The sequence below is a fragment of the Diplotaxodon limnothrissa genome, linkage group LG12 (assembly GCF_057381915.1).
Source record: "Diplotaxodon limnothrissa isolate DT_005_m linkage group LG12, D_limnothrissa_male_GT1.1, whole genome shotgun sequence".
In the NCBI taxonomy this organism is placed as follows: Eukaryota; Metazoa; Chordata; class Actinopteri; order Cichliformes; family Cichlidae; genus Diplotaxodon; species Diplotaxodon limnothrissa.
Window position 1 is genome coordinate 7,921,980 of NC_140607.1, and position 14,236 is coordinate 7,936,215.

Below are 14,236 nucleotides of genomic sequence, written 5' to 3' on the forward strand. Positions count from 1 at the left end.
AAGCGGCGTAATCTTTTTGCCTTGGTTGGTGTCTTGTTGGATACATGTTGAAGGTTGTACACGACAACTCTGAAAAGGTTTCCAAAAGTTTCTGTGGTGAACGTGTGAAGGCTGCAAACACAAATGCTGCGAAGACACGAACTAAAAAACTGCTGTGTGTCACCCCTGTTTAAGGAAAAACTTCAAAGGATCGTGTAGTGACATCATAACTCCGTGAGCCAATGAGATTGTCATGTGACATTTTGGAATGGGGATATTTTTTTTTAAACCGTTTTCAAATTTAACTTAATATTTGACTGTTTCTTAACTGACCTGTTTAGCTGATTAAGAAATGAATTGAAACGAGCATCACTAACGTTATATAACAGACAACAGAAAAAAAACAGTTTTTTTTCTAAGTAATAGAGGTATAATACATTTTTTTAAAATTTTTTTTAAATTATCCTACTTTTTATAAGAGGGAACATTATTTAAAGAATATGTATTTAATTGGAAAACTCTCTATTCGTCTAAAGGCTATAACAAGAAAGGTGAGCTTCCTGCTCAAAAATGAAATGACCAAAATAAATGGAGCATTTCTCTGCAATTACAAACTCTGTGTAAACAATCTTGGTTTCAAAATAAGGCTAATGCTGGTGAGATGTCATCACAGGTGTAAATATTACTGCAGATGTTACTATGTCAAAGTTTCACAACTGTCTTATGTTTATTTATGTAGGCAAGACCTACTTTTCACTTTTTTGCTTTGCTATATGTTCTTGAGTGTATTAGTTTGCCAGCAGCACGAACATGTACTAGTGTCAATAATAATAGTACGGTGGATTAGAAAACCTGCTCACAAGTTGAATAAACACCCAGGATTGTTTCATCATTTTCATTCAAAACCAATATTTGAGTCAAAATGAGAAAGTTGTTTGTGCTGTCTGATGAAGAAGAAGCAAAATAAAGTGCAGTTTTGATGTAGATGATGTTGTATACAAACTAGAAGAGGAAGATAGTAGGATCTCTGTATCATGCTTTGTCACTTTGTACCATGTAATTCTTTCTATTTCCACCAGGGGGTGTTTTCAGAGGTGGTAGGTGGTAAAAGAAGAGGTCAGCAGGAAGATGGCGAAGAGCGACCAAAGACCAAGAAAAAGAGGCAGTCAGGCAAAGATGAAGAGTATTATATCCCTTACAGACCTAAAGACTTTGACTCTGAGAGAGGGTGAGGCATTAAACTGTTGCATCTGTTTCTTTAAAAAATGTGAATGGCTTTGTGTTTTATGCTGTTTTGTCCTGTGTTATGCGTCGACAGGTTGAGTCTCGGTGGAGAGGGCAGTGCTTTTGAACAGCAGGCCTCTTCAGCTGTCCTTGATCTCATGGGAGATGAAGGCGATCGCCTTAACCAGCAGAAGAAAATGATGAAATGGTACAAATTTCCCTATGTTTGACTCAGTATCCACCAAATGGTCATTTCAAACTATAATTTAAAGTCTTTTTTCCCCCTTCTTTTTTTAGGGACCGTAAGAGGAAGCGTTTTGTGAGAGAAACGGGAAAAGAAGACCAGAAGAAGAAGATCAAAACAGACAGCGGTCAGGTTATCAGTAACAAGAAGAACAGGAAGAACTTGTATCCTTCCAACAAAAAGCTTCTCTGTGTGCTGCTCTCAATGACCCTCTTCTCTACTCCTATGACAATATTAAGCTGTACTGTGAAGATGTTGTATCACTTGACAACATGTCAGTTATGAGGAGTGAAGGAAAAAATACAAGATTGATGATACAGGATCTGGATCAGATGGAGAAACAGGTGGAGGAGGCAGGAAGCCAGCAAGAGGTAGGAAGGCATCAAAATGAATAGCACAAACATGTTAAATATAGACCATCAGCCACCATGTTTTAACTCAACTCTAAAGGTAAATACTTCAAGTCCCTCTTCCAGCCTTGCGAGCTATAACCTCCAACCTCTTTGTTGTGTCGTGCCTCTCCCAGGTCGTGGCCGTGGCCGACGAGGTCCAAACGTACAGAGCTCCGGTGACCACAAAGCACGCTCGGAGCTGAAAACAAAGGATCAGATCATGAAGCAGCGCAAGAAAAAGCAGAAGCACCAGTTCCTGCAGGGCGGGGGGATGAGGAAGCTCCGCTCCAAGAACAAAAAGTGGCTCGGATAAGTTAAAAAGTCAGGTTTTGGAAGGGGTGGCCATAAGAAAGGCAAGCTGAGGAAGAAACTGTGAGGAGGACAGAGGGTTGATGGTGTGGAGGACATCACGAGGAACACACACACACAGCTATTACCCATTTCTTGTTTTTAAACTTAAGATAAATTAATAACTATATCATTCAAAATAATAAATTAATCTTGAATGAAGATTGATGATGTGACTACGTCCACAGTAGCCCGGACAGATTTGAAAATGGCGTTTTGTCTGAAAACGCTCTGCGTCTAACGGTGTGTTCACTAGCGTTTTCAGTCGTTTTCACAGAACGGCTGAAAACGCTTACGTTCCAGTACTGCGCATGCGTGAAACGCAAGAAGATTCGACCTGCCTCATTTCTGTCTGCCGCTTCTTTACTTTCCCGCTCTTTGAAACGTCACGGCAAAATGTCGAGGAAAAGCACCGAGTTTTTTAAATGGACTAACAATGAGGTGGAATTGTTGCAGCGAGTAACACAAAAGTGCAAAGTTGCAAAAGCGAGTGAGAGTTGAAGAATTTGAAGAAAAGCTATCTGGAGCATGTACAGACTGACATTAACCTTTAATAGGGCTTTCGAAATTCAGAGCAAACAAAACAACTGCTGTATAAAATGCCCTCCGCTATCTTAGTTTAATTGGTCACATGACTGCATCATATGACTAACATGCGTCATCATTTTAGAAAGTCTTTGTTTTTGCTGTCCACACTGCCATGCAAAAGCACCATTTCCAAATGTATGCGTTTTCGAGAGTGTTTTCAAAACGCTGCATTTTCCATCAGTGAAAACGGCGTCTCAGTGTGGACGGGAGGCCACAACGGAGAGAAAACGATGCACTACAAACTAAAACGTATTAGTGTGGACGTAGCCTCGTCGGTTGTTGTGTGTGTTTGTGTGTATTTGTCTCTTTCAAACAGGTGCCGGTCCTCACCTCTGCAGTGCTGCCGTCTCCTGTAGCGCTGCATGGTTCTAAGCTACATTTTCTTTCCTGTTTCTGTTGTTCTTGTAGTTTTTGTCCTCAGGTTTCAAGTGTCTGTGTTGTGCAGCTGGTCTGGTCTGTCTCTAGACAGTTCAGGCTGCACCCACCAGTAAATGGTGGAGGCTCACAAAGACATACTCAACACACATGTTTCTGAACTCTGCATGAGGGTTTCTCAGACGAAGTGAGGGCCGTGAGGCACAGCTCCCCGTCCCCCGGTGACCCTGCTAGGTCCACCTTCTTAGGGAACAGTGGCGGAGGAAGACGAGGCTACATCAGGTTAGGAAGCAGCCGTGTCCCTCCTCCAGAACAAACAGAAGCGTTTTTTCTTCTTTTTCAGGTGCTCTTCCACTAGACTTTTTTTTCTCTAGGATTAGGGTTCTTAACTCATCAATTGTTTCTGCATTTTGCTTCTCAAATTTCTTGCATCTTTGCTCCACTTCTTCTAATTTTGCTGCTTTTTCTTCAAGCTTTTCTTTCAGTTCTTTAGATGTTGCCTCCTGTATTAGCTTTGCCTTGTACATGTCTGGGTTTCTCTGTTGTGCATATCTTCTAACTGCTGACTTCTTGTCCAAATTTCTTCAAGTGTACACTGCAGGTCTTCATGTGCTTTCTTTTGTTGTTGCTTTTGTGCCTGCATTTCAGTGTTTTTGCACTTTAATTTGTTAGAAAGTTCTTCGAGTTCTGTCTTCTTTCTCAGCATTTCATCGATCCTACTCTGCATCTCTGAGCATTGTTTTTCCAGTTTTTCCTTTTCTGCTTCCAGTTCTGTTGTTTTGTCCTTCATTTCATTAGAAAATTCTTGCAGTTTTAGATTTTTACTCTCAAAGTCCTGGAGAATAAGTTGTTCTTCTTTCTCTTGAAGTAACTGTTCATTTCTGACCTGCGTTTCATCAAGCTTTATTTCCACCACTCTGTATTTTTCCTCCACGTCTTTGAGTTTGCGCTCCATGTCTCTCTGCTTCATGTCCTGTTCTTCCTTCTCATGAAGAATTTCTTCATTTCTTTCCAGTGCTTCATCGAGTTGTCCTTGGAGCTTCTGATTCCTTTTGTCCTCATTAATATTTAGTTTTCATCTGACCAAACAGCATCATTCCGTAAGTCAATGAGGTTGTGACATGACATTTTTGAATGGGGATATTTTTTTGCTTAGACGAATTATCAGTAAAGTTCCGATCTCTGTTAATTTTGTAAAAAATAAAATTCAATAACACGACAGAAAAAACAAACAAACATATATATATACACATGGCAAATCTCTGGAGTTGAATATTCTGGAGTTACGCATAAAAGTGCGCAAGAGTTACATTCTGGGAGCAGCGAACACAAATGATTGTAAAAGAGACATTTGATGGCAGGTCTTAGATAATCCTAAATTATTGTGTCTGATTATGAAAAGCACAAGGTTTTGTAAGAGGCAGGCACTGTGGAAAAAGTAAAGATGTAAGTTCTCGAACTGTTTTTGTGAATGCTTTTCTAATTGTGTTTTTAAAATGTGACACATGTAAAATGATCATTAAAGAGCATGATATTTATAAAACTTTTATAAAAGCTCTCTACACATTTTTCCTGAGCTAATCTTAAGGCCATAGAACGTTGGAAGTCTATAGCAAATAAACTCACACTATGCACATACACATACATACCACTCTATTATGTAATTTCATGTGGCTTACTGCTTAGTGGCTAAAGTAGATGTTTTAAAACCAAAATAAACCAGAAATATAGTAGAAATACAGTTTCAAAACAACATTCAAGTCAAAAACACAATGGAGGAAGTAGGCATGTCATTGTGAAGGTCTACAATCCATAGATGCCATCATGAATGGGATTGCAAAGAATTTCCAACACTGTATAAACCACTTGTTAAAATTAAGAACAAGAAATCCAGATTAGACTTTGCCAATAACCTGATCAATTCTGAAAAAAAAAATCCTTTGCACACATGAAAATGTAACTTGTTCCAGAGCTCTGGATTTGAAGCATATCACATAATCTGTCAAACATGGTGAAGGTAATGCTCCAGTAAAGGTGTAGCAGAGCATCTTTTTGGCCCCAAAACATAATTTGGTGTTGTCCGTTAGTTCAAGACACAATGCACAGTGCATTAAGTATTACAGCTGCTAGCACCATGACTGATGACATCAGTCACTCTAACTGTTCATGCAGGCTTCAGTAACATGAGGCATTGGACTGGCAAAACCAGTCTAACCACTGCATTCCTGCTATAATGAATCAAACTGTTTTTGCAAAGGGGTTCTTGTGATGATTAGAACCATTTACTGTAAATGATAAAATTACTGAAACAAGGAAACTACAATGATAGTTTGTTCACTTTGCTGAAACTAGTTATGTAATTTCCTATAATGAGCAATTCAGCCTGTACTTTATGGCACTCCAGTATTCTTGGGTGGGAGAGATAATTAACTGGACAATGGGCTTTTTAAATTTCCCTCTTCTGCTGCTTCTCGTCTCCTCTGTGTTCCTGCCTGTGACTCAGAAATCAATCTCAGAACGGCTGAGGGATGTATCTGTTTCAAAATGCTCCTGCGAGGACAGAAAAGGCTAACTATAATTGAGCATGCACAGGTGTCATCTTGATAGTGTCATCTGTCATCACTTTATAATGAAATGTTCTTAAATGACTGTACCCAAAACTACTCTTGCTTCCTCTGACGTGAGGAGAGGAATGAAGGATGATCAAGGAGTCAAGGGGGATTGTCACAATATGAGACTGAAAGCACCGCAGTTGTTTGTGTGATCACTGCTGATAAACAATGGCACACTGAACTTGTAACTCTGCCAGGCTGCAGTCCTAACTTTCAGGATTAAAATAATACAAAGTATCTGAATTCTAAAAACTTTCTCAGAATTATGCCAGATTAAGTCAAATGTGTTTGCTTCCTGGGAATTCAGCTTATAAAAGTGTATTAAATATTCACTTACCATGTCTGCCATGTTCGTGCTGTGCCTGTTGTCAGTTTGTCACAGATCTGCAGCATTTCAAGGTGTCGTAATGGAAATCTCGATCGTCTGGAAAAACATTGTGACGATACAGTGATGCCACCCTGCACCAAAGGAAACACATGTAACCAAGGTAACCTCTGACCCCACAGTTTAAGACAAGGATCTCCTACACAGCTATGAAATGATAAACTCCCATTCATTTCTCTGAACAGATTTTTTTCCCTTTGCTCTTTACTTGTCTCATTAGACATGTGACTTCAAAAATGCTTATCAACTACAGCCGGGTATGTGGCAGGTAATGTGGCATACTGCAAGCGCCTTTGTCGGGAAACCATGATGGAAGATATTCTATAATAAGGAAATAAAGAATTTAATTAGACATGCCAGGGCAAAGGCGTGTCCCATTTAGTGGAGGAGTCAGTAAATGGATGACCTCGACCTTGTGAAATCTGCTTTATATCCATTAAACACAATCTTGCTATTTTGTTTTCAGTTTAAAGACATTTTCTGTGATAGATACAGTATTTTGTTTCCACTGTATTGAAGGATAGTAAGTAAGTTTACAGTAAGTTTGGGCTGGAATTCACTTCTCATGGCATAAGGCTCATAGACTCAGAGCATTACAATATAAAGCGCTTTATATTGTAAGGTACACCCTACAATAATACAATTTAGTTACTAATTAACCTATCACTAATAACTATATGTCTTGGGACACTGGGAGGAACTCATGCAAACTCCAAACAGAAAGATGCTAGGCTGATGGTCGAATTGAACTCAGGATCTTCTTGCTGTGAGGCAACAGTGCTAACCGCTGTGCTACCGTGTGTGTTTTCCTCACTAATTAAATTGTGTACACACTACTGAGCAGAATAGGATAGAATGAACTGAGGAGAAACAGGAGCTTAGATCACAATCTGTCTCCATCTTGTGGCAAAACTGTGATCACAGAAGAAGACATGACAACAGAGCAGAAGAAAAATACAATTTATTCTCTATCAGACCGTCAAAACCATTAAATACCGTAAGTCATCAGAATAAGACCCTCAAGAGCTTTAAATTACAAGAGTTACACACAGTAGAAAAAATCCTTAAACACAGCAACAGACTCACTGAAGATGTCTTACAGAAACAAGAGTGTGGTTTATAGGCATCAAGAGATGAGACCAAAAAGGGGAAAAAAGTATTTTTTCCAACAGGGATTTTGTTACCTCATCATGAAACTTTAGGGTTGTATACAGAATCAGTTACAATTTATTTATACAGAAATTACATTCAGATTTTATTCATTCACTTCTGATTAAATAAGAAAAAAGTAACATTAATAGCCTCTACAGAAGAGGCACTTATGGAGAGGTCTGCTAAAGTCTACAAATATACACATCAGTGAGAATATGACGACTCTATACAGCTCACACCAGAAGCCCTTTGACCTCTTTGAAACTAAACTGGTATTGTAACATCCACTGTGGCTGACACGGGCCAGAGGGGGAGTGTTGTAGAGGTGGTTGACATTGCAATTCCCCTCCAAAGGCTGTGAGTTTCTGCACTGCATACCTGCAGGTGGCTAGTCAGCTGTAGGCTATCAGTTAAACTTTACGGTCCGAATAGGAGTTCGATGCAAATTTAAAACTACACCCCTTGTTTCAGTGGTGTAGTAACCGACTGCTCATTTAATGTCAACACACTTGATGGCTTTACTGTAATCTTTTCATTGCTTACTTCATAAACACCATTTAGAGAGTATTCAAAGTATATTAATTCAATAAACCGTTCTTATGTAGGTTGTCTTGACTGTAACAAAACTGGAAGCATTTTGACTGAAATACACCAATCAGCCACAACAAACTTCTGACAGGTAACGTTAATAACATTTGTTGCTGATAACGAATGGCTCCAGAACATATGGAAGAGCTCCTGGTGTTCACCTGGCCTCCTCGTACCCCAGATCCAAATCTGATTTGTCTTCAGTGGGATGAACCAAAAAAAAATAAAAAGCCAAATCACAGAGGGTCAAAAGTACCCAAAATATCCACTTCTAATGTTCCACTGTCATTTTAAACAGGACACCAGCAGAGGTCCAGTTACCTGATGGGCCAGAGTGGTTTTGGAAGCTTATGTAATATCGCCCAGAAGCCAGACAGATGTCAAAATCAACTCCATAATTCATCCTCCCATTAAATATACTGTGACCTAAAACTGTTAACTCTGTGGTAATTTTCTAGTGTCAAAAAGGATCCAGATATTACCCATTTTATTACCTGACACAGTCGATCCAAATCATACTCTGCGTTATACACGCTGTCTTTTGTAAAGGTGCACCAGTGACAACATCTAAGACAAACCTAACATAAAATATGAGACTGGAATAATCCAGCTTGATTCTTTTCAACTACAAAAATTTGAGAGACTCGCTCTTTGCTGGGATGAAATAAATGCTTATGGTGAATCCGTTTAACAAAGAGGAGTAGACAGTGCTGCTATGAAACATCCTTTAAAAATACCGGTAGTGTTTTACTGCCATTGACCACTGATGTTCCACAGCGGTTTAGGATGTGTTAAAAAAAAGAAGAAAAAAAAGAGAAGAAGAAGAAGCAGGTATTGTATGGGAAAGGCTTTCAAAAGCTTGTTCTGTCATTAAAGTCCCTTAAACCAAAGAATAAAATATTGGAATTCCTAAAAGTTCAACATAGAAACTGTGTAGTATTAACGGTTTCACCATATAGCAGTGATTTGCTCAAGCTTACATGTATGTAATATGTATGTAATATGTATGTAATATGTGTGTATATATATTTATTTTATTTTTTTCCCTCGATATTGTGCAATAGGAATATGCTTATGATTTTATTCTGACTATACATTTTTTAAATTTCTGTCTGTTTAGGGCTTCTTGGTGGGAGTAACTATAGGAGCCACGGGGGAACTAGTAGGGATGACTCCTGTGGCCAGTAAGATGATAATGAGGACGATAATTAGGACTATCACAATTATGACCACAATCAACTTGACATTCTTCCACCAGTAGGAGCGAGCCACCTTGTGAGACGTCTGCTTGAAGTGCTGAGCCTACAAAAGGAAAAAGACAGGAGAATCAATAAAATTATGTAATCAGTTCTATTGATATAACTCTGTTTAGTCTTAAGTTGTTAATATTTTGCTAGAAAAATGCCAAAGAGGTACAGTGATTTATTAAATTTGTGCAAACATAAAAGGAATTTGTTTTTTCAGAGTCAACAATTGATACCACCGCTTTTATTCTTCAACACAGTCTGGAGTCTCTTAGGCAGCTTTGCTTAAGTGGTCTTCAGGAATAGTTCTTAGGCTTCTTGAAAGACATTCGAACTCTTCTTTGGATGTTTCTGCCTTTTGTCTTCTGACCGGATGATCCCGCACTGCTTCAACGATGTTCCAGTCTGGGCTCTGTGGAGACCAATCCACGACTGATGGTGTTCGTTCTGTGTGTTTTTCTACAAATCAGATGCTTTCCAGACAATATTGCATGGTGGATCTAAAGCCAACAGTAATCTTCTGTGTTCATATTTCCATCAGCATCAATGACTGAAATGCAGGGCCAAACATTGACAGAGCCTTCATTGTTTTTTTTTTTTACAGATGTGTGCAGACACTCACTGTTGTACCTCTGTCCTGTCCTCCTCTGTAAAAGCTGATGAGCACTTAAACCAAAACATTTGAATTCATCACTTCATAAGAGCTATTGCCACTGATTTTCAGTGCAGCTCTGGTGCAATGTGGCATGCCTCAGCTTTTAATTCCCATTTCCCTTCCTTAAAAAAGGCTACTTGGCATCCACCCAGCCACTGAGACCATTTCTGATGAGGCTTAAGGGAAGAAGATGGATCAGCTAAACATAAGATAAGAACATAAACTAAGATGTCAAATCGTTGTATAGATGTATAGTTACAAGGAAAACATTTCTCTTTTTTTCTCCTCACCACAATAATAATAATAATAATAATAATAATTTTTCCTAATGTGTCCCTTATACTCCTCATTAGATGTCACAGTAACCATGTCCGTCTTTTACACATCTATGGCCTTAACATTAAGCCTGATTAGGAAATGAATGCTATTACTGTGTTTGAGATCTTGTTTTTCCATGAATGAAAATGGAAGGTGAGTGTGGTCAAATACAACTGTTTAAGCTCTAAGAAGTCTTTTCCTGCTGCAACCACAACCTCAAGAGTACAAACGGATAACAAAACAGACAAAAGAGTAATTAGCTTTACTGCTAGGGGACACTATAGTTGACCTCATTTGGTTTTATTTACATTTTACACAGTTGACTTTGTAAAATCCTTAAAGTTGAATAAGGGCATGAAAAAGGCCACACTTCACCTGTTCTGTTATGTGGAGAACCTGACACCGCCCGAAGTGACTTGTTATTCTTGTTTAACTGAACAGTATCACTAAGATCACAGCTTACCAAGCTTTATTTACGAGTGTGCATGTATGGGAGTATTGTCCACATCTCAGCCTGCTTTTACACACAGCCAAGTGAAAGTTAAAACTCTCGTGATCACACTGACCCCTGCTTGCAGATCCTCTGTCTTGTCCATTAAGTCATCCAGCCTTTCTCCTCGTGCCAGGATCCGGTCCACATTCTGAGTCATGATGCTTTTCACGCCATCCACCTGATCCTTTAGAGCCTGCACCTTGTCCTTAGGCTCTGGCATTTCTTCTATCCCTCCACGCTCCTGGTGTAGAGAAGGGTCATTAAAGAAGAGTTAGCGGCAATCCATTTGCAGAACACACACACACACACACACACACACACACACACACACACACACACACACACACACACACACACACACACACACACACACAGCCTACAAGCAGAGCAATTCAAAAAATAAAAAGTATCAGCTGGGTGAACAGTGAAGTCTGCTCATCAATCAAACATATGCTGAATGTAGCACTAGTTTGTTCTTTTGCTCCAAGTCATAGACATTAAATAGGTGCAATTTTGAGATGGAAACTATGATATATCCTCTGATACTGATGCTTAGTTTGTTAACGGAAAAAAAATGTTAACCTGGTTTAGCGTCAGTTTTAACAAAACCAAAACGTGTCCTTCAGGCCTGAAAACTATAGTGCTATCTCCTGTACTTATGCTTTGAGACCTCAAAAATGTCAGAGTGACTGTCAGAATATCAAAGGTTCTACTTCTTTTGCAAACCTGTCTCTGGAAAATCTCTAAAGACTCACAGAAGTCCACAGCTAAATTACAAAAATATCCCTTTATAAGTCTTTGATGAGGCCCGGCCTCTTCATGTTTTATTGGACATGAGTACCTCCATGACTGTGTCTGCAAGTGACAAAGCAGCATGTAATGTAAATATGTCCTTTTGACCCATTTGTAACCACAGTATTTATTTACAAGCCCTTGAGCTGCACCTTGTGGCTGTTAAATTATCACTTTTATACATCCGTGAAAGTCTGCTAAGAGCATGTGTGAATTCAAGAGAAACTTCAGCTGTTACCTCACATAGCTGTACATGTGATTTCAACACAGAAATGCTGTGTGCAGTTGGGTGTGTGTCAGTAAACATGCAGGGACCACTCTGTCCCATGAGTCAGCAACAGATTGTAACAAAACTGTCTCTAGGAAACGGGGCAGGTTCTCCTGCGTCATGTGTCTCTCGCCTCTCCTGTTACCCCACCCTCCTTTCTTTTTCTCCTTTTCCATTCATCCTTTTTCAGAAGAAGTTTCTGAAAAAACAAACAAACTCTGGAGTCATCTTTAATTTTCTTATTCTTGTTATATCTTCATTACATGTGTTAAATCTCTCTCATTCCTCTGTACCAGTGTTAGCACGTCAGTCATTCAGGCCCACTGAATGGCTGATGCCTATCAAGTATCAATAAACAGAAAGTAAAGTGTCCAAGGCAGCTGCAGAGGGCAGCTACATTAAGCATCTAATTCAAATATTTGATATGTTGTAAGCTGAGTGACTTCAGTCTCGCTTTATAAATTGACAGATAAGGGGTCTTGTAAATATGTGGTTGGTGCATGAGAAAAATGATCAAGGAAGTACACCTTAAAATGTTCCAACAGATATTTCCTGTTAAAATGTTTGACTGCAGCTGTAAATCCAAAACATGTATTCAAACACTCAATCCTTACTGCTCACACTGATGTAGGCAAATGGGAAACTGCCCTAATCTGTGAGGACACACAAAGAGATTTGAATACTACAGGAAGTAAGATTTTCCTACAGGCTAGAGGGAAACGTATTTTGATTTAAGTCGACAATGTTGAGTCATTACAGATATTTAAAGAACTGCCTGGACGTTCTTATCCTTTCAGCAGAATAAACAGCACTGCCAACAGATTATAATTAGTCCATTATGTGGCCTTTTTTGTTATTAGTTAACAAAAAAGCAAAAAAAAAAAAAAAAGTCTTCATAGAAGTCATTGCGACATGAAAGTAGGCAAAGAAAGAGGTTGGAAAGCACACACACACACACACACACACATGCCTCTCTTGTGCCGACATTAAATAATGTTAAAACATGAGAGCAGTAAACCTAATTTAGCACAAATAAACGCCACTTTAGCTGCGCTACCTGTAAAAGTTTATTTTTCCCCTTTACTAATGAAATAATAATAATAATAATCATCATCATCATCATCATCATCATCAAGTGTTGCCCAGTGGATAATATCTATTTTGTAAGGTAAGTTAGCATTAAACTGCTACTTGCTCCAGCAGAGCTTGGCTACAGGCGATTGGCTCCACCAACGACCTGTGAAACATTCTTGAAATACGTGAAAAACAACCGTTTTATCAGTTAGAAACATGTATTATAAATAGACAGTAGTACATGGAAACGTTTACTTGAAGTATGCGGCTTTATTTTTATGGAAAACAAACGCATCTCAACTTTACAAAAATCATTTCCAACACGTACTGAGCACCGTGTGTAATTAGGCCATTTTGTTAAGCTGCTTTACTTAGAACTTGCTCCCTCAAAAATGAAAAAGTTAGTGCGCTGACTTATTATTTTCAGCCGAGGTAGGTTTCAAGTTAAGTACAGGTTGATTTATGTGGAAGTACACCTGTTTGAGACTGTCGCTGAACTAAGTGGTGACGGCGGGGAGGCTTTCTGAACAACATAAACAAAGGTCATTATCACCTACCGGATCAGTGTCCATCTTGCTGGAAAAAATGTCCTTTATCCGTAAACTGATGGATCTACTTTCTATAAAAGTTGACGATTTGATTTAAAACCCTTTAAAAAACAGTTTAAAGTCTCGAAGCAAATACGTTTCTCTCGGTTTTACTTCCTGGTGGTTTTCTTTCCTCCCTTAATTGCCTTCTTCCAACTGTTAAGTGAACTCAATCTCCGTTTCCGCCCTTTGGTTTCCAAAATAAAGCAACCTATCGTTTTCAGCTGAAGTGGTTGGGTAAACATTAGAGAAAAAAAAGATTATATAAAAAAATATGATTCCTTTAATCTTTACACAGTAATATCGTCATTGTATTTTATATACTCGTATTCACATATTGATTTTCACTACCTGTAAAACAATTGTAATGATTTTTAAGCGAGTCAAACTTTCATTGTCGACCTCCGTGCTTTTATTTTGCAGGTGCATACGTTTACTTCCTTTGTTTTCTCCAAAAACACCTGTAGGCGGCAGTCCCTCTTCTATTGTTAAAGAAGGCGTCATACCAAGATGTACCCATGATATGTTAGCGGTGAAACCCTTAGCGATGAACCTTTTGTAACTTTGTGTTCAGGATGGCTGACAAACTTGCTTTCTAACTTAACATAACTGTAAAGTAACACAATGCATTTCTGATAGTACAGGAGGATGTAGTTGTTTATGTTTTTTTTGTTAATATTTCAAGGGGACAACAGTGACACTGGAGAGCAGCACTTAGATTAGCAGCAGTGGCCTCAGCTCAGTTACTCCTCCCTCTCCTTGTGTCACAAATTTCACCCAGCCAGCAGCTTGACTCCTGACAAACCGGTTTCTTTGTCTGGTGAAACTGGTGACGAAGATTGAATACTGGTCATTGCATGCCCTTATGTCATGACTGCTGCAAGCTGCTTTGAATCAGAAGCAGCTAAAAATAATCAA

The 14,236-nt window shown here is 38.9% G+C and overlaps 2 protein-coding genes across 2 annotated transcripts; one reads left to right on the plus strand and one right to left on the minus strand.

Moving 5' to 3' along the window:
* The first annotated feature begins 479 nt into the window (after positions 1-479).
* Positions 480-2,152, plus strand: LOC146620819 (ATP-dependent RNA helicase DDX54-like). The gene is made up of 5 exons (XM_085367714.1): positions 480-530; positions 1,059-1,207; positions 1,298-1,411; positions 1,501-1,721; positions 1,974-2,152. The coding sequence occupies exons 1-5, from the start codon at positions 480-482 to the stop codon at positions 2,150-2,152; spliced, it is 714 nt and encodes a 237-aa protein (XP_085223840.1).
* A 4,996-nt stretch (positions 2,153-7,148) lies between these two features.
* vamp8 (vesicle-associated membrane protein 8 (endobrevin)) lies at positions 7,149-13,462 on the minus strand. The gene is made up of 3 exons (XM_085367887.1): positions 13,289-13,462; positions 10,671-10,838; positions 7,149-9,189 (listed from the first exon to the last, which is right to left on the minus strand). The coding sequence occupies exons 1-3, from the start codon at positions 13,301-13,303 to the stop codon at positions 9,004-9,006; spliced, it is 369 nt and encodes a 122-aa protein (XP_085224013.1). The 5' UTR covers positions 13,304-13,462; the 3' UTR covers positions 7,149-9,003.
* Between the last annotated feature and the right edge of the window lie 774 nt (positions 13,463-14,236).

Bases quoted from the DNA above. Each gene is read 5' to 3' on its own strand.
- vamp8 (XM_085367887.1), bottom strand. The intron at 9,190-10,670 runs GTCAGTGTGATC...TTCCTTTTGTAG, and splicing joins CAGAGGATCTGCAAGCAGGG to GCTCAGCACTTCAAGCAGAC.
- LOC146620819 (XM_085367714.1), top strand. From the start codon at position 480: ATGTATTTAATTGGAAAACTCTCTATTCGTCTAAAGGCTATAACAAGA. The intron at 531-1,058 runs GTGAGCTTCCTG...TATTTCCACCAG, and splicing joins TAAAGGCTATAACAAGAAAG to GGGGTGTTTTCAGAGGTGGT. The intron at 1,722-1,973 runs GTCAGTTATGAG...TGCCTCTCCCAG, and splicing joins GTTGTATCACTTGACAACAT to GTCGTGGCCGTGGCCGACGA.